The sequence below is a fragment of the Ornithodoros turicata genome, chromosome 5, assembly GCF_037126465.1.
Source record: "Ornithodoros turicata isolate Travis chromosome 5, ASM3712646v1, whole genome shotgun sequence".
In the NCBI taxonomy this organism is placed as follows: Eukaryota; Metazoa; Arthropoda; class Arachnida; order Ixodida; family Argasidae; genus Ornithodoros; species Ornithodoros turicata.
This window is the reverse complement of record NC_088205.1, coordinates 66668004-66689026: the sequence shown is the minus strand read 5'-3', so window position 1 is coordinate 66689026 and position 21023 is coordinate 66668004. Positions and strand designations below refer to the sequence as shown.

Here is a 21023-nt window from a genome sequence, read left to right as displayed (position 1 = left end):
ATCTTTGCAACGTCTTGGTGTCAAGTAATGCTTGGTGAACTTTGGTGAACCCAAGTAAACTTTGTTGATATGTTCTGACCCAAAACTTCGTAATCCCTCCTCTATGTCGGTTCGGGTCTTTCAACCTCTGCCACGTGTTTATTGCTTTGATGACCAAGGAAATAAATGCCGAGATTACCTTGTACCTAATCCCCTGGTGATTCACCTGGCAATATGAATAGGAACGGTTCTCGGACGAAGTTGGCTATTGACAAGCAAGGCCAGGCTTGGGACCAGCCTATTGTACATGAGGATAAATGACAGGTTCGCGAATTCCCGAAAAAAAGAAAAAGAAGAAAAAGGGGTTAAATTCCAGTGAGCTGAAAATCTCGGCACGGCGGGAAGCGAGCTGGATATGGCTCGACGAGGAAGGAAAGTATTTTGAGTACTGAGTAACAAATACCGAAAAAAGTATTTTAAATACATTAAAAATACTTGTCGCAAAAAGTATTGAGTAGAGTACCAAAATACCGGAAAAAGTATTTAAAATACTGTATTTTGAGTACGTACTCAAGATACGTACAAGTCTGCAAGTCCCTGCACACTGACAAACGCTCTCGATTTCGATAGATAGTAATATATATGCAATACCGAACATGCCTAGTGGAGGTATACCGACTTTGCTCAGATGGCCGAGGAATTGTCGGCTTGCCATGCTTTTCAACCAAATCTTTGCTCCTAAAGTGACACAGTTGGGCGCTTCATGCATGGGCGCCGAGCGTGTACTGTGCAACGCTGAGACGGTCAAGTGATGGGATTCGGGACGCTGGCAAAATACATACACTATATATGTAGATATGTCCAGGTTTTATTGAAGTTGTCTCTTATCGGAGGGTCGCTTTGCTGCCTGCTTTGCAGTGGAACTCAGTTACCTCTTCCTTCAGAACCTCATTCGTATTTCCTGGGGGAACGTGGATGACAGCTGTACAGGTCTTGGCTTCCTGTACAACATTAAAGCACGAGCTGTTAGAGCGCTCTGTTGCAAGAACACTGCAGTTTAGAGCATATACCAATGACATATGATGGTACATAACATGCCTTCGCAAAAAGCATATATATACAAAGAACAGGAACTGCATGCTTGAGGTACTGCAGGAACTGCACAGGTGAATAAACTGTGTAACAAACTGTGTAAATTAGATAGTTACAGAGAACCGTAAGCGCATCCCGACTCAGAATCCCTATGTATCTTTCCGACTAGGCCAGCGTGGCGGCACCAATGAGCAATGGGAAGAATTGAATGGGTTACCGTGACATTCTGTTCGCATATGTGTTTTGTTCAGAAGCCACCTACGCGACTAAGCGGGCTACGCTCTGATTGGCTGACAGCGATACGGAGTAAATTACACCGGACGGGATGCTGTTGTATGGTTCATTTTATGTTAACAGCGCTCTGTGTCAAGGATAGTTACAATTGTCCGCTACTCTTGTATTTCTTCATTGTATGCCACACTTTTCTACGTGAAAAATAGTGCTTATTGATATAAACATATGACAGAAAAGCTCTACAAATAATGCATAGGAGATAACTACTTAAGTTGCTCGGAGTGTGCAATTCCACTTCTGCAGTGCTAAATGTGCATGCAAAGAAGCTATAAAACGTAACACGGTTGAAGAAAAGGTTCACGGAACACCCACGCCATCCTGCTTGCACGGATCACGTGCTAGCAGTTAGCAAGCTCTGAACGCAGAGTAACAGGTCTTCATTCAGATCATTCTTCAGATCTGCCACGGTATTGAAATGACAGGGTGCTCTAGATAGGGCTGAAGGTGTCAAGGAAAAAAAAAGAAAAAGTGATACTTCGAGTATTATATCTTAAGATGTAACTACACGTCAAGCACTCACGGCATTCTTCTGTGGCTTACAAGTCTTCTTATTGTATTTTTCGTCGACATTGCATGTGGATGGAGCTACCTTCATCTTCAGCTTGTAGTTAACACCAGAAACCGTCTGTCAAAAAATAAAAAGTAATCAATTGTTAGCACGACATGAAAGACTGAAGTCGCAAGGCGCATTTCTAATTACCTGTACTTCCACTTTAAGAAGCTTCTTGACTGTGTAGTAGTGACTAAGACCCTGTGTCTTGGAATACTCTGAAGCAGCGATATGAGCTAGCGCCAAATAAAATGGTTTCGATTCATCCTTCTTAGTCCAGCCATTGTCCTTGGCTTTCTTAGCAACGCAGATCATGGCAACGGCAAGGAAAACAACGGCAAATCGTACGACTCCCATCTTGCCAGTGATCACACGGAATGTGGATATCGGTAAGAGTAGCTCAATAGCATTAACTGCACCGAACAATGGTGTTATTGTCATGTCTCCATGACAATCGTCGTCGATCAAGACTGAGCATGTTGAAAACTAATCATATTTCGTTTTATGATTAAAAGCGAGATCAAATTATCGTGAGGTTTGTAAGTGAAGTTAATTCCATTGTGTGTGGCATAAACGTGACAGAAGAATTACGTGACCAGATTGATGTTCTGGAAAAACATTTTTACACTAAACCGTCTCGCAAGTTGAGTGTTGCAACCTACGTTACAATAAGGAAAAAAGCAATTTGCATTTCCTTTAAGACTTGGCGTAATGATGGTGAAGTGTGGCCGATGCATCCGGTACGATCAAATTTAAAATATCGTACGCCGCTTCTGTTTCAGTATCCTAGATCCATCCATTATTCACTCCCTTTCCATGTGTCAGTTTCGAAATATATAGTGACACAACATCGCACGTCTGTCTCCAGTGCGTTAGACTGAAATATAAACCATGATGAAATGCGAACCAGTTGCTGGTTATTTTCTGTCCACGATAGTGAAAGATGTGGATATGCTCAATGGTCGCCCGAAAGGGTTGGACAGAGCATCGTGTTACTGTAGCTCAGCTTGTGTCGCTAACGGGTCGTGTCGAAAATAAGACCACATTCATCCGCAGTCGACGCATGAGCGACGTGAAAGAACAAGTAAGTCTGTCTCGCAGTCAGAAGTCCAGTACGGAATTCACTGCGTGGAGTAGCGACATTTCTGTGGTGTCGTGACGCCATCTATGAAACAAGAGATCGTTTGTGTCCTCTTGACAGCATGATCACCAGGTCCCTCGGTGGCATCGGTGGACCACTGCACCCCTCGAAATGGTACCCAAGCTTTAACATTTGTGGGGAACATCCGAATTTCGGTACAAAGGACAAACAACAGTCCGTGTCTAATGCATCTTTTTTTTTAATTCTGTGTTGGCGCAGCGAAGCAACTGTGGCTATGAGCGGCGTACAGATGTCGATAGATGGAGAGAGGCCAGCAGGAAGGAGTAGGGGACAGAGAGGTTAGTATGCGTCCTGGGCCGACTTCAAGGGGGACTGTGGCGACATTCGTCTGAAAAGTCTTCGGAAAACCCAGGGAAAACCTCAGACAGCACAGCCGGTGAGAGGATTCGAACCCGCGTCACCTGCCTGTCTCGGCGTGAAAAGCGATCATCTTAACCACAATGCCACGGAGCTGGTGTTAATGCATCTCTCTAGCATTATACGGGACCGATCCTGGAAAGTGCTATAACGCAAGATCTGCTTCGAGTAACGGTTGATTATCGGTTAACTGTACTGCAGCGAGTACTGTTCACAGCGAGTACTATACTAATTCATTGCAGATTTCGCTATCCATGGCTGGTACATAATGGCATAACTTTTAAAATTTTCATTACTTGATCATACACAGTTTTGCGAAATTCTGACGAAATTTCCTCGCGCACTCTCTCAGGTGCTGCTGTTCTTAACGTGCAATATACTCGTAGTAAGGAAAATACGAGAGCGTTCATTTAAAAACAGACGAAAGACGTTGTAGAGCGAAATTCATTCGTGAGACGCAGTCCTTATAGCAGAACTGTAGCACACTCTAATAACAACGTATAGCGGAAGTTGAAATGTCACCGACAACACGTTTCCATTGTTCTGCTGAGTCAGAAATCATTATATTGTGTCACTCAACTGAATTGAATCGCAAAAAGGACTACTTGGACTTCAAGAGCACATATCGCAAGAGCTCAACTGCGCAATATACGGCACCCATCGGTGTTTAGGTTGAAAACTCCGAAATTAATACTCTCGGATCAAGGATCCCGTCTTTCCCCGGAAATACTCGACGACTTGCTGTTACGTAGGTCAACTTCATTGTACTTACTTGTCCACCAACCTCACATCACAACAATGTGACGGAGCGCCAGACGGGCTCGTTTATCTCTAAGCCACTTGGCAAAACCTCATAACACCGCTCTTTTTTTCTGCCCCTGTTTGACATCTTGAAGAGAATAAACGAGAATTATTTTATCTGCAGCCAATTCTCCTTCCACTATAGGTCGAACTGAACCGGTTTTGAACCGTTATTTTTTACTGCGTAGCTGAACCGGAACTGAACCGTTTTCCCAAAGCAGCATATGCAAAGTGCATTCGCTCCATAAAAAACATTAAATATATAAAGAGCGTGGAGGAATGGAGGGTCGGACGGAGAGCCTTGCTTTTGAATGTCGAATCTCCCTTCTGCGTCGATTACGATTGACGATCACTGTATACCACAACTCTCCTTCTAGTTTTCTTTATTGACAGTATCGCCCAGATGTTGCGGCTACTATAGCAACAGACATATCTCAGGACTAATTCGCTTTCCCCTAATTGTTTCCACCATTTCCTTCATTTTACTAGAGTGGAAACGATTATCTTACTTTACTAATTTACTTTCTAAGTAACTAACTAACTCATCTCCATCGTCTTAAATCTGATTTGATATGACGAATATTTTGAAAATCAGACTAGCCTTTACTTGGTAGAAAGTAACGAGTCTGAGGCTGAAATACAAAAGCAAACAAACAATAAGAGCCTCAAGGTGGCTAAGAACACGACAGATTAAAACATGGCAGTCGTCGCTGTCTCACTTGCTTCGACCACTGCAATGCTTTGACCTTTCAGAACCTTAATTGTTTCATTTCATAACTAAACATCCGCTTACGGAAGTAATGTATGATAACAAAAATAAGAAGACGACGAAAAATGACGCCATTGACGACAATTGCTACTATACTATTCAGCGGTGTCCGAATTTTTAGCGTTGAAGATAATCGGATAATAGAAATTATCTGAGATCCGCGACTGCGTCGGTTACCGCGCTATTTAAAATGAGCTCACATCCTTGCGGACATTCAGTATATCCGCAGATTCGCATTTGTAGGAAGGAGTCTCTCTGACGAAAATGTATGTTGCAAACGTTCTTACTTTTCAGCATGTCAACCTTCTAAAAGAACGTTATGTCATCCACAGCCCAATAATTAAACAGAGCAGTTAAAGGGACACTGATGGACGCGATGGCTTCGATCCCAATTTCGATTCGCTTTTGGACATTAAGCCTTACTTGCAGATGAATTGCGGATACCTGCACGCACCGCAAGGATGCACTGTTTACGCGCGGATATTTCTATCGGCAAACGAGGATGTCGCGTGGATAATCGTACTCGCGCGCACTTCTAACAATGTTTACCTCTTCCACGAGGTACCACGTTTTCAGCGCTCGCAGCGCTTCTTTGAATTGTTCCACCACGTAGTCATCATTTGTACATGCGAACGCGAACTACCGAACCAAATCCTAGCACGAATCTCACATTTCATCTGCGAAACTTTCCTCTAATCGAAACTAAACCATCCGTTAGAAACAGGACTCCTATTCCAATCCACATCTGCGTTGCGTGTATTCTGAAGAAGAGATAACGTTTCGCGCATTTACATATATGCCGCATCAGGAACAGCTTCTTTCATTTAGATATCTATACTATCGCATTCGTGGCTGCAACCGAAGCTGAGGTTAGAAGGGATGACGGCTTGCGCGGAAGGGCCGTCGCTTCGCAATGTTTTCGTAATGAAAATGATCAGCTCACAAACCCAAAGCCTGGGTGGGGACGAGGCTTTACGCCATTAACGTTATCGTGTACGAAATGCAGAGAGAATCTTCGTGAGGTTTCTTCATGCGAAGAACTGCCGTTTCGCGTGCGTGTACTTTGTACGTATAATCGTATGTTGCATTCTTCTCAATGTCTCTATTTTGGTTCGGTGCCGGTAGAACGGCCGCAATAACCAACATATTAAATTGGGATTATGTGCACATGGTTGTCTGTCATAGCTGAGCACTTGTAGCCGGTGGGCGCCACTAGATTCACTTTCACACGCACAAAATATACTGTGCTCGCGTGGTCGGCCTAATTGTTGGCGTGTACCAAACGCCAGACAAAACAACACCATAAAAATCAGCTGCATATTTGGGCATTGCGTGATACGCGTTTGAATATACAGGAGCTTCATACAGGGCCGTCGTTTGCGGAAAATTTTGAAGCACGTGGTCACCGACGTGGCCTTATAAGGCTACGGACGGACACACACGGTTGTCTGTGCCTTTAAATCCGATTGGATACAGACGTGAGGAAGTGGTGCTGCTCGAAGGGATAGACCTAGTACCTCACCGATCCCCGACCGAATCGTTTCCCGGCCATAAAGACCACGGCATACACTGCTTCCGGCTCAAACTTTTTTCTTTTTTACACTGAAATGACTTTGTGCCACTGTATTTCAAACTTTACATTTAACTGAGAATGTACATGAAAACTTCTTGAGTTAACTTATAAAATTTTATAAACGTATCCTTCACTCTTGTTGGTGTTTATTTTTATTTTATTTTATTTTTTATTTTTTTTCATGAGCGCTTCGTGTCAAGCTTTCACCAAACTCTGCTAACCTCCTAATCTCCGAACGCCTCGAAAACTCAATTTTCGTCGCTGTTTTAAATATTACTCACCCATGCGAAGATAAACATACGTGAGTGCTCTGGAACTCCTCACCGGCGCTTAATATTGCACAATGTGGCGCGTAAAATATATTTCGCGCAAGCGACGCCGTGGAACGGTGTTACATGGCAGAGATACGCCGCACGACAGGAACGATGTATTCCAGGCCTTGATGTAATAACGCGATGGCAAGGATAATGTGGGAAAGATGGAACGAGAGCGAGCTGAGGGATCTGCTTCTGCTCCGGTGCGCTGCATACCGCCACGCGTTGCGTAATTGCCGACGCTAAGGAGAAATATATGGGCAACTTTCGCGTAATTTAAGTTATAATGAGTTGTGGAAAGTACAACTTAATTATATATTTTTGAATTACGGGAGTTCTCAGCGAAACTTACGCTGGCGCGTAGCGTGCTGGCACGTAGCTGTTGGTTAGTCAAACCTTATCTCACGCATGCATAAAGATATTAAAAAGAAACAGCATGCCGTACTTCCTCCACGGATTCAGCGGTTCCGCCCACCCCATCATCATCTAACGTGCGCGCGTGTGCGTGCGTGTGCGTGCGTGCGTGTGTGTGCGTGTGTGTGTGTCGGCGTTTCCGATTTCCGTTTCAATTGACTTTTCCCTCTCCTTCTGACCAGCGTAAGTTTCGTTCTCAGTTCTCTCTGCACCCCGTTCGATTGCTTGTTATTTATAGTAACATTATGTTATATTGTTTTTAATGATAATTTCCGGAACACTGAATCGGCCAGCATAGCGGATGCAATTTAACTCATGTTTATTTCGGTTTTTAATTGTACGTATGAGGTGAAATCACGTGTTGGAAGAGTGTTCTCTTTTGGTGGTCACCTAGCTGTTTCACTGTGGGAACGCAGGTTTCTTTCGTATTATGAGTCTGAATTTGAAAAAGGTTCCTCGTTTGGCAGCCCACTTACACGAAGCGAAAAAGGGACACGTCGTAGGCGAGAGAGAGAGAGAGAAAATTCCTGTTTATTTACAAACATTGGAGCTGAGCAGAGTTCGAGGTAACTCGTTACTGTAACTAAGTTCCTTTTTTGGTAACTTGTAACTTAACTCGGTATTTTTGCGCCGTGGTAACTTTCAGAGGAACTCGTTCCTTTTTCAGGTAACTTTGCCAAAGTAACCTAAGTTAAGTTCCAAGTTACTTTTAACTCGCTTTTCACTCACGTCCACATATTTTCTTGCTTTCTCTCCAGTTCCTTCATGTCATTTTTTTCCATTTGCATTTGCCATTTGCATTTTTTGCCATGAAACGTGATATTCAATCAATGACAGTATTTTATTCAGGAAGTAAGAACCGCTGCCATTGAAATGAAGCTGAACCATTGTGCACCCACAGAGAAGATGCAAAGCGTTCGAATAGACCTCTACCAGCGAAACGTCATCATGACATTGGTAGACAGACTGAAACCGAAAGAAATCGGAAGGAGAGGGCTGGGTTCCACGAACGGGCACTTGTTCTCTGGCTCCCATTGAACGAAAAGCAGGACGAAGGGTCGCGTCCCTTTAAGGGACCATATCGTAATCCCCTCAAGACCGTGGCTTTCGGGCGCGACCTTGTTCACCTCTAGCTTCGAGCGTAGTTCAATTCTATCAAATTTGTGGCGCTGTCGAACACTATGACATCATTTGTTCACAAACAGGGAGAGGTCTATTGTTGGACATAAACGAAAACGATCTAAGAGTGTTGCACTCCTCCGCAGGCAACTCAAGGTCTAACTCAACGGCTCATGCGCGCTGCACCTGCGTAATGCTATTTTGCGTCCGAAGTAACTTGGAAGTAACTCCTTCTTTGCTTTAAGTAACTCAGTAACTGCGAGTTACGTTTCAGGCTGAAGAACTTCGTTATTAACTTAGTTACATTTTTCGCACGGTAACTTGACTTGTAACGAGTTCTTTTTGACGGGTAACTTCTCAATCTCTGGAGCTGAGTGACACCCATGAGGGGTCTGCCGCTCCATTTCTTGAAAGAGTTTCAATAATGCATAACGTAGGAACAGTTTCAGGAACCCCGTATACCGAGGATTTCGAAGGAATAACAGTAGGTGGTCTTCCAGTGTATCAGCGAACAGATATAGGTGAATGCCGTTTGTCGGGGTATCGGCGGCATTGCGCCAGGGAAGGACCAAGGAGCATCGGTAGTACATTGCTTTTAAATGGACCCATATATCAGGTAACAAACACGAATAAATTAGAGGCCGTCCCAAATAAGGCAGTTCGATTCGTTTTGTCTATGGGTATGATCCTTCTACCTCGACACATACGGCCCTTTCCCAGCTTGAACTTACTCCACTTTATGTCAGGCGCCGGGTGGCGCATTTATAACTGCTAGCCAGCACAGCACCCAGAGGAGAAGGGCGCTGCTGACTGGTCGGGAGAGAGGAGGTGAACTAAACGGAGCGGCTGTATACCGCACACTCCGCCACGCCGCCGTCAGACCGTTCTCGTTGTAGTGTAATTTGCCTGCCGCGTGACTATGGATGAATCACCGTATCAACGTAAGCAAAACTCATCGTGCTGCAGGAGTACACAATCTGCAGAACCGCAAGCACAGAGAAAGAGAGTGCGGAGAGATACTTGCAGTTACTATAGCGTTGTAACAGCATCATGTCCCATTGCCGACATGAGTCTCCATCCCGAAATAACAAAGCAGGAAAACGAAATGATACGAAAGAAAAAGAGGACATTCATTGAAAGTTTGCACGGGCGTAGGGGAGAGGGCCTGGATGGTCCTGGCCACTATGCGTAGGTCTTGTCTCTGGTCAGTGATTTATCCACAACCCTCTACCCCCCCCCCCATCAATCTCCGCGCTCGCCGGGGGGGGGGGGCGGGGGCACCGCTGCAGCCTCAGTGCATAAAGTACTCAGGGCTTTCCGGTACCTACACTAAAAAGCTTCCTTGATTTGTTGCAGCAAAATCGAACTTGGGATCATGGACAGGCAACTGTCTCAACGACTCCCCTGTGTAAGCTGGCGATTCCGCGCCATTAACTTGACCTTAAAGGGACAGTCGCATCGACCACAGATCGATTCCGAAACCACAGTGAAATGAGATTCCCCGTCCTTCACTGACCATGACTCCGAAAGTCCCGTTCCGATCGACGGAATACTTTTTGCATAATTCGTGTGTAAGCGGCGCTACAGCAGACGACGGAAGCGGGCGTCAAGCGGAACTCCCTGCTGAGAATCTTTAGCAACGTCACATGGAATCTGACCAATAAGAACGCGGCGAGCCAGAGGAGTCCCCGCGGCTTGCAGCTTGCATGAGCAAGGTCAGGGAGACGAAGGCGAAGGCACATACGGAGATGGCGGACTCGGAACGCGGAAGTGGCGAATCGTGCTGTTCAAATGCCTTTAGTAATAGCTCCCGTGACGAATATACATGTTTGATGATGGCCCATATTTGACGGATCCGCTTATTCTGCAAGTCGCTGGTGATGTACGTGCCGCAGCTGCGTTAGCGCAACAGAACGAGCCTCAGGACCACTGCTTTAGGTACGTTCATGATCGGAGTGATCAATACTTAATCCCGTGACATTCACACTACGACGCACGAAACAATCCAAGTGTCTGTGCGGCGTATGTGTTCCTCAGGAACTGGATGAGTACCTATATGCTGCAGTGCTGGTGAAGTGGTAGAGTTGTGCAATGACGGCACGCACCACACGCACGCATCACACTTTGTTCCCAGCTCCCTGTCATCGACCAGAACTTCTAGTGGTGTATCTACCGCAGTATTGCAGCGACGATCACAGTCTTCGCCTACTGTGCCCACGATAGATAGGCACGTCGAGCAATCCTTATTTTCGTAGTTGTCGTCGTTGTTTGCACACACGACGAATGCCCCATGAAAGTTACGAAGGCTCTAACCAACTGTGCAACTCAAGGGCCGGGTTAGAATTAGAATGATTGTCAGGAAATTACTATGCTACGTGTTTAGGAAAGTGTCCTTTCTTTTTACAGCTACGTTAGGTTCACTGCTTATTGTGTGTTTACACGCTGAGTTTGGAGATTCCTTGGACCGAGAAACAGACGACAGATACCTGGGTGTGTCGTCCGCATGATTCGCCAACGTTTTTCTATCCTGGTCCTATCAGGACTATCATCTTTAATGTGCCTCATTTCCTGTTCACACCTACACCATAATAGACTTGCGTAGTTTCCAATTGAGAAGTGTGAAACAGAATCTGTGTTACCACAGTAATCCCGAGACGTGCAAAGGAATAGGCAGGAGCAATAAACTACCTGGCCATAAGTGACAGTTATACCTTTAATGATAGTGTAATGCTTCTTATCGTTGGCAGTATTATAGCATGTGAGGGATATAACACGTCAAATAATTTCAGGTAACGTTTCATAACTCACTAATGGTACAGTTACACCTCATTATCATAGTAAGTCATACATCTGTCTGGGAATGTCCAAAATTTGTCATTCCCACGGAAGATTGTTCTTCCTTGATACAGCAAAACAAATTTTGATACCTGCCATTGATCCAATTTTTTAGCACCACTGTCTTCAAAACAGCTTTGAAGACTGTAACTTCAGAGATCCTTGGCAGAGCATTACCTCTTGTCTATGTATTACAATAATTATTATAATGACAGGCAATAAGTTACGCAAATGTGAATAAATCTTTGTGTTGACTGAGTGTTGTCCATTCAAGAGCCATTGCACAAGTCCACATCCAACTCTTCATGCACAGGTATTTATTATTTGCTATGCACAGACAGTTATCAGCGTGCACCACACTGGCAATGTCCCTTGGGATCTGAAGCGGGGACTCACAAAAATAAAAAATAAAATAAACAGTTTTGTAAGTACTTCAATTGCAATGAAAACGGGACGATTGGACAGTAAATTGGACGGTTTCATTATAACAGTGGTACACAGGAAAAAAACTCGGGGTGTTGGGGGGGATCTGGATCGATCTCTGGGCATAACCAAGTGTAAAATTTTAGAAGGGTTAGTACATCCTGAAATGGCCCTCATGCCCTCAGACCCCACTACTCGATTAATGCACCTCCCTTTTACAGTAAGAGGCCTCTTACTATCTACGGCATATCCTATCAAAGCTCACAGGACAGCAAATTTGGCCAATGCTTATGTGACAGTGCCTCGTAGAACATGCAGGTTTTCTGTTGAATTGACACTACATCTCTGGTAGCCCCTTTAATGTCTGGAGGTAGGTGCATCATTTTACATTTAACCAGCAGTAATGTATAGCATTGCAAAAAAGGAAACAAGGGCTTAATCTCAACGCTGCATCAGCATCATTCATCATCTCACAATAGCGTTGTTGCTGTCAGCCTCTGCACAAAGATTTGGGTGGACCTGAAACGGACCTTTTTTTTTTTCTTTTCATTTCCTGCTGTCAAGTTATTTTGTCTTGGCATGTAGCTGTGAGATGTCAGTAGAAGCCATGAAGTCATTCTCTTTACTTCTTGAACTTGGATGAAGAAAGCACTGTTCTGGAAGATCCTAATTTGTCAGAGGCGTCATAAAGGCATTAGTGTAAAAACCAGGTCTCTCAGCAAAATTGCCATGCACACACGTACATTGTTTGATGCCGTTTCATGGATGGACGGGAGTTGATCAGCAGCACCTGGTCCTTCTATAACACAGAACGTCAAAAGTGCACCTCAAGTTGGCTACGACAACCGCAAGAACCGCCGCCCTACAGCACACAAACAGTTCACAAACAGAGAGATAAAAGGTAACTGGGAAGTGGGTTATGGCGCTTATGTTACGGACAGAGGTACTGTTTGTATAGTGCCTGTTTCTAACACCAGCACACAAACAGCGTCAGTTCTTCCTTTTAGTGATCGGGGTTCATAGTTTGCGAATTGTTCTGTGTCCAAAAATTGTAAACACATATTATATGTATTTAAGTTATATACGTACCACTTGCGCTTGACCCTGTCGAACTGCCTGCAGCTGTAATACACATGAAAACCAATCATGTCTACCACATTCCACAAAAGTCACAGGTTCAGTAACAGTGAAAGTTTCATGATAACGCGTCCGACAACGACAAAAGTCAATCACGTTCATATGAATGACATCACTTGAACTTGTTTATTGTATTTTATTTATCTAGTTATTAATCATAGGTTAGGGGATACCTTACGTTGTACCGATTTCGTCTTTTGCTGCTAAGTTACTCACGCGCAAGAGTGACAGACCCGATTGGGAAACTACATAGACATTGTGACTTACTGTCGAAGTTGCTGGCTCGCTTTGTTCGTGGAACACTGTCGGAACGGCGTCAAGTTTCAATTCGTTCCTTTTTTGTGTCAATCCAAGTTGCACTTCCATGATGTTCTCATCCAGATACACATTATCGGTGAAATGCGAGGAGCATACACGGACAGCATGAACACTCCTTGCTTCATCTGGATACCCGCTAGTGATGTAGCTGCTTCCAACTTTCGCTTCGTCTGTGGTCTGGCTGTAGCTGTATCCTTGGCGTGCGAAATCAAACATCGAGGTTTTCGAAGGAAGTTTCCGTGGAGTCGGGAACGCTGCGTCGGTTTCCAAACGACATCCCACGCGAAGGATGCAAGCGTAGCGATAGTATCCGAGTCACTAGAAAGTGTCACATGTGAATACGGGCGACGTGCCGGAAAAAAACAAAGCAGCCCCAGACTTGGCGGCAGACGACAGCGTCCTTCACAGCGGATTAGCCAGATTCGACCTTGCGTCACGCGATGTTGTTGGCGCTGGCGCTTTCGAGGATCAAAACGAAACCGGATCTTTTAAATTCGATTCCTCATCACCCGGTTCGTTTTGGAAGGAGAAAATTTGGCAAATAGCTCGTGCTAGTGTACCGAACACATTGGTATTGGATTCGTAACCACGGTTCCGGATGCGACAGTCCCTTTAAAGAGAGAAGAAATAGACAGGGATGACGAGCGCCAGAAGCTTCCCATTTAGCCATATACTTCACGCAGTCCGAGCATTATTTCTATCCTTCTCCGCGTTGGTATGCAAATATCCGCTCTGTGGAAAATAAGCTGTGGATTTTCCTCGAGGATGAGAAAAAAAGACAGAGCATGGACTTAAATATATGGTAATGCCCCGATATTCCACCGTTTAAAATCCCAGTTTAATGAATGCCTGTAGCCGTAAAGGGAATACAAATGTTACATAAAATGTCACAACGCAGTTGGTATATCATTTTAGGACTTTCATGTCCCCCCACTCACTGTGAACCTGGGTTTATAAATACCTCGTTTTATTAACCTTTCTTTCGAGGAACGCACGCCGTTCATAAATTGAGGGTTGACGGTATATACAAAACGCTAGGAGCCGTGCACGCCGCTTAATGTCCCATTCACACGCAACGCCGGCGTATGTGTCGTTTTACAGCACCCCGAGCTCAACCCCGCCTCTTTTTTATTACACCAAGTTCCCGTTTTGTTACAATGGCTCTTGGAATCCTCCAGTTTCAAACTCTTGAGCTCTGCAACTATCTACCAAGAAAAATAACGCGTCAGTTAATAGAATATTCATTTTCGCTGTTCATCACTAAGTTATTCGGGGCTACATATTCAACCACACACGTACTATCGACTGCTTGATTCAAACTCATTTTAAATATTCGACCATTTTCACGACACAGGCAAATGTTGCTCATTCAAGAGTGAGAAGATTGGAGTGGGACGTGTCTGTGATGTGTTTTTGGCCTTACTTCAGGCACTTTGATGCTTACTTCAGGCACAACAGATTTCTAGTCACTCTATACTGTGCTATTTTCACTTGTTCCTTCAATAAATGAATCTGTATTCGTCTGCATATTGCCCATACAGGAGGAATAACGGCCTACATGAAAAAACAGTTTTCAGTACAACACTGCAGTTGCTTTTGCCCTGATTTCCATTGCTAACACCTGAATGAAAAATGACGATAAATTGTAATATAATGTTCAGCACGAATTAAAAGTGGTTGTTCTTGTGTGCAACTACACTCTGTTCGCAATCCTTAACTGCTTGAAGCAATGGTAACTTCAGCAGAAGCTCGGTCATACTAGTTGGAGGGATTCATTGGACATGACAACAAACAGTCTGACTAACACCCACTCTGTCAGCCTCTTCATTTCCGCTTAGCCCACAGTGCCCCAGAATGCACTGAAAGAATGATGAAGTGACCTACGTTGCAGAGACGCTGAGCGTCGCTGAGGATGTCCGTGACAATTGGAGCCAATGTACCTCGTACACCCATGCTCTCTATGTACTGCAGGGCTGCCCTGGAGTGCGTGAATACAACCCACATTGGCGGAGCTTCGTGCAGAGCATACCGCAGGAACGACAAGATGCCGTAAAGCTCTGCGGACGTCGAGGAAGTGCAATGTGACAGGCGATACCCGTGAGACACCTGGACCGATGGAATAACGAAGTCGGCCGATGAACTTACAGGTGTAGAGGACCCGTCGGTGTAGACGGCAGTGTGCTCAGCGTAGACGCTTAGCATCATGTCCAGTGACATCTGGCGAAGGACTGACGGTGACACTTGATTTTCTTTAACGTTGAGTTCCGGAATGCCGGGGGAGATCGAGGGCAGTGGCAGAGACCACGGGGGAGACGAAGACACCGTTGGCATTACTACACGAGGGAAATTTCGGGTTTGCTTCCGCAATGATCTGCGCAAATTTGCGAGAAGACACCAACTCTTTGTGCCTAACAGTGCTTTTGCTACGCGACTCCTCTGAGTTGCGAATTCCCACGGAGCGAAGAGTGGAACGTGTACTAGAAAATTCCCTCCACACACTCTAAATCGTTTTACACCTTAAAGGGTGTAAATCAAAATGTTCATGGCGCACACCTTTTAAGGTGTATTTTAACACCCTCATGGCGATTGGGGTGTAAAGGGTATAACGCTGAATAAAACTGCTGGGTTCGTGGCAATACGCTGGTAACTGTGTATTCACAATTACCAGCATATTGCATATAATCACAGTGAGGTCCATATATGTATGTACATCAAGGTGATTAAATGCGTGTAAACATGCACAGTCGACAAACAGACAATCATGTATGGCACGGCAGCTGTTCATGGCAATGAAGCATGGCAGCTGTCTATAGTCTTTCGTGAAATTGTAGACCTTCTCATGAGCAGGCACCTCCCCCATGTGCATGTTAATTACTTAGAACGTTGCATTTATTCGTTTCTTCAAGGATTTGCAGTGTGGTACCCACACATATCTAACCCCTGTAAAATGCATTACATTGTTCATTAACCGCGACTCATCAGGATGTTTGGTCCTCTCCTAGCTCTATGGTGTATACGTTTCGAAGGGAAACACTAGCATTTTAAAGATGTTGCTAGAAAAACTCGAAATTTTAAGAACGTAACCCTTTCATTAGCAAGAAGACATGCATTTTATCAAATGTATGTGTGATCGCAACCCTTCATCAGAAATGCCACATCTACTGATGGTTCCAAGGAGATACTACTTGAACATGCCCCAGAAGCAATTCAGAGTTACATTCATGACCGTGATATTCACGCAGAATCTATAGTCTATGTGAAAAGTGCAGTTGGTAATGATAACGCATTTGCTGTTGGCTGTGTTGTTGCAAAAGAACCTTCCGAGGAGGACTTACCCGTGTTCGTTGAGATTGCAGGCATATATGTTATTAACTCTGATACCATTTTTCTCATACAAATATTAACTGCAGTTGAGTATGATGAGCACTGTCATGTATTTGTTCTGTCTTGCAATGAGGAGCAACGTGTTTTAAGAAATTTAAACACTATCTCAACAGATCTTCTAAATCTGCATATATTATCTGATGGTAGAGGTGTTGTAAATCCACGCCATGCACTTTTGTAATGTAATTTCCCGTTCCCTGTTGTTGTATATATCTACTTTTGTTCATGTGAACGAAAATAAACATACTCCCTTTATACACCCAGGAGACACACTTATGACCATATTTCACCTGAGGGTGTAGTACACCATTGTTACACCCTCAGGAACTTCCAAAACAAAGTTTTAGGGTGTGAAAGGGGTGTGATCTTTGTTAATACACCTATTTTACACCTTTAAAGGTGTGAAACGATTTAGAGTGCATAGAAGGCTAATTTTTTGTTCACGGACAGTAAGGTGGCGCTAGAAGTTCTAGCAAATTATTGTTCCAGAACAATCGGCGGCCTAGACACCATGATAGTCGCAATATACAACCGACTTCTATCCTTTGGTCATAGCCTGTGTTTCCAATGGGTACCCAGTCACACCGGCCTGCACGGAAACACCCGCGCAGACGCCTTAGCACGTCGGGCACGTGGGGACGGCACCTCCAATAACTGTCTCCTACCCCTTTCAACCTCATCGTGTCTGATACAGACACAGCGACTCCGTCATAACGGCACTCGGCAGTTTCAAGAGGACGCTGTCCGACTGAATGACCATCTCCGGCCTATCGACCCGTCGATGTTGCCACACACCACTGCTCGCGTCAAGAAACGTCCATTCTACACCGACTACGCCTTAATGCCGCCAGGACACCTCTACTTCTCTGTAAAATGGGTCTTCTCCAGTCGCCCAAATGCCCCACTTGCGCTGTTGAAGCTGATGTTCCACACCTTCTCCTCGACTGTCACAGATTCGACACCCCTCGAGCCACGCTGAGACGACGCCTACTCGAGCTGCGGTGCACGGACTTTTCTCTGGCCACTCTGCTCGGCCCAGTACGGGATCACACACAGCGGTCTGTGACCAAAGCAGTTCTGACTTTCTTGAGAGATTCAGGTCTTATGAACAGCCTGTGAACTCAGTCGTGCAATCTCATTCTTCTGTGCCCCACTCTCACCCTCAACGAATTAACCTCATGCTTTCCTTTTCAAGAATCACAGAAGTCATCTTCTGTGATCCATCTCATCATTCTTTCACCGTTTGTTAGTAAACTTTTTTGTCATCTTTGTCTTTAATCTACCTCATCCTTCTTTCATCATTTGTTAGTTTATCCTTTATCTCTTAATTATTTTTCTTTTTATTTATTTCTTATTCCTTCTTATTTCTTTCTTTCTTTAATTCTTTTCTTTTCTTTTTATTTATTTAATATTTCTTAATTTTATTTATTTATTTATTTATTTCTGGAACAGCAAGCCGACGACTCGTTTGGCTGACCTTTCCCCCGTTTTTTTTTTCCTTTTCGTCTAATAAATATATCCCCCCCCCCCCCCTTGAGCTTCAAGAGGATGGTAGGGCAGGAACACAACAGAGGGCTAGCTAGACAGGGCTAGCGTTTTGTGTTTGTGTCCCTATACCACCTCCTCAATCTTCATTAAATGATAAAATAAACATCGTTACACCAGTTTCCTTGCGTTTTAATGATTTGTTCATCATTTCTTTGGCCCCTCAGGAATATACAACAAAGAACACTCGGAACCAAGTCGAAGACACAACACTCTTGGGTGTGTCGTCGACTTCGTTCTCCGTGTTGTTTGCATGGTTGTTTGTGTATCCCTTAATTGCCTATGCGGTGTGCCCGTCTTCTATGGAAAAGATACACCAAACTGCCAGCCGAGCGGCGGAGGGCGCGGCATACACTGTTAAATTCAAAACACCCTTTTAGGTGTGATAAGGGAGTAATCAGGGTGTATCTCTACGCTTACTCCCTTTTTACACCCTCACTGGAAGAACTGCTGTGTCTGGAGGGTGGGAAACGGGTGTGATAGCTATGTGGAGACATTTTTGGTAGCAGTTTTGCACTCATGGGTGTAAAAAGCGTGTAAACAAGCAAAACAGAGCCAGCCCTGCAAGCATACCATACAGGATACCTCCTGTTCAAAGAACGTGCAGATACGGCACTAATCTTACGACCAGAACTTAAGCAACGAGTAGGTCCTTTTGTGTATGATGATTCACATGCGACATTTCTAGTCGGTGAATGTAATGATGTTTAACTGAACAAAGCTGTCCTTTTCCCATTTTAATGTCCTTGCAGAGACACTCTAGGGAAAATACACCCTTTTGTTTGAGGGTGTAATGTTTACTAGGGGTGTACATTTACATCTAAAAGAGTGTTAGTTATCGAACCCACCAAAACACCCAAAAGGGTGTAAGACACTTGACTGAAAACATCCTTTTTGAAGGGTGTATTTTTTTCTTGTGGGTGTTTATTTACACCCTAAATGGTGTTAGTTATCGTATCGCGCGATTACACCCTAAAGGGTGTTTAGAATTTAGCAGTCTACAGCCGCTCCGTTTAGTAGACCTCTCTCTCAGTCAGCCAATCAGCAGCGCCTTTCTCCTGTGGGTTCTGTACTGGCTAGCAGTTATAAATACGCCGCAGGGCGCTCCGACTAAGAACATTCCGTGCTCTATTTAATCATCACTTGAAATTCCATACCCCTTGCTGGGGCTTCCTCCCTAAGGAGATGCACAACACGATTGGTTAGCATTCCCCATATTCACATCAAAAGTTCTTGCTCAGAGATGTGGAGTTCCTGTGGTCTTGTCGAACCCCGTAAGCGTGAAACGTGAAACGTTTCGTCACAAATACTCCGCTCACTGAGGACCAACAAAAATGTGACGTCCGACATATGGGAAAGCTCGCTGCATGTCGAATGGGTGAAGTCTACCATAATACACTGTAAAGAGTTTGAATGTCTGCTACGTTAATCTAAGAATCGGAGAACATGCTGCATCAATATAAATCAGTTATGAGTAAGTTACTCGAAAAAAAGTAACTAAGTTAAAGTAACAGTTAACCTACAAGAATTAGTAACTGAGTCACAGTCACATTTGCTCTTTTTGAAACGTAACTGTAGTTACAGCTACAGTTAGCGCGTTAAAGTAGTTACTTTACAGTTACCTTCTATAAGAAAAAAAAAGCCATAGAAATCTAACTCTGTTTTTGCACTTGGCACGAAACTGACGCGTGGAAAATAATGTCGTATCTGAGTAACTTAGTTACAGTTACATTGTAGTTACTTTATCCAAAGTAGGTAACTAGTTTCAATTAGAAGTGACTTTTATATAAAAGTAACTGTACCTGCAGTTACAAGTTGCTTGTAACGTAGTTACTACCCAAGACTGGATTGATTTATAATATAAATCGTAAATAAATATAAAATCACAAATATACATCACTCTTTCGTGCAGCTTTCTTGCGCACTGTAAATGTTCCACATGCATACATTTCATAGAGTAGAATATTGCGGAAGCTTTCCCTTCTGCTCCTATCTCTCTCTCCGTTTCAGACAAACTCCGATCCAGAGCAACCCCCAGGAAGCTGTGATGCGGCACTCGGCGTATCTGGAAGCTGTCAATATGCAGTTGCAGTTTCTTTAGATGCCGGCGCGCGATTTCGTCGATTTCCTCCCCACTCTCCCTGGGTTTTTGCAACCCCCCCCCCCCCCGGTAATATCTCAGGTGACCCCACCCAGCTCGGCCACCAACACGTTCTGGTAGCGAGTCCGGCGCAGCGAATCACATCCTGTACTGTCAAACTTGGGCTGTAGAACCACAGTCATGCAGATGATTGTACCATGCATTTGTCCAAAATCATTTGAAAGTGACTGTTCAATGCATATATTGCGCACTTACACGAGCAAAAATGCGTGCGGGCACACAAACTCAATGTGGATCATCAAGAACCATTTGCGCCCAACTCAATCAAGCGAGGTATCACACTAAAAAATTTCACACCTCTTTAGGTGTTAAAAGGGCGTATTGCACAATTTACACCCCACACTTAACTGTCTAACACCCATTTGAGTGTAAAGTGGGTGTATCCTGCTGTTTACGCCCTCCTGCCTGCTTTTTACCCCCCTCCGTGAGAAGGTCATCAGGCCCATAGGGTGTAAAAGGCGGGTGAGCTGCACACAGCATTTCTGTAATTTTAGCAGCGATGGGACTTATGCACCTTAGCTTTTGTTCATTCTGTGCTGTGAGGATAGTCCATGCAGTCCAGTGTTTTTAAGTGTGGCACTGAACATTATGCACATTACTTAGAACTGCACAGAATTAAATGATATGCAAATTATGTCAGCCGACTTCTTACCCAGGCCAACTACCAAGACCCTATATATACAGTGTGGCGCAGGAAAAGTGGACCAGAGCACCCTAAGAGAGCGATACACAGAAGCCTGAGGCTATATATTTATGGTACTTACTACTGTAACTTAAGTACCACAAGTATAGCCTC

The 21023-nt window shown here is 44.3% G+C and overlaps 2 protein-coding genes and 1 long non-coding RNA gene across 4 annotated transcripts in view; all 3 read right to left on the bottom strand.

The window, feature by feature from the left end:
• Positions 1–21023, bottom strand: part of LOC135394620 (uncharacterized) — a 259083-nt gene that overhangs the window by 89956 nt on the left and 148104 nt on the right. The window lies entirely within an intron of this gene.
• On the bottom strand, positions 830–2316 carry LOC135396147 (cystatin-1-like). The gene is made up of 3 exons (XM_064627179.1): positions 2066–2316; positions 1886–1990; positions 830–980 (listed from the first exon to the last, which is right to left on the bottom strand). The coding sequence occupies exons 1-3, from the start codon at positions 2270–2272 to the stop codon at positions 864–866; spliced, it is 429 nt and encodes a 142-aa protein (XP_064483249.1). The 5' UTR covers positions 2273–2316; the 3' UTR covers positions 830–863.
• Positions 12427–13345, bottom strand: LOC135396146 (uncharacterized). The gene is made up of 3 exons (XR_010423329.1): positions 13087–13345; positions 12772–12804; positions 12427–12481 (listed from the first exon to the last, which is right to left on the bottom strand). It is a non-coding gene; the product is annotated as an uncharacterized LOC135396146 (long non-coding RNA).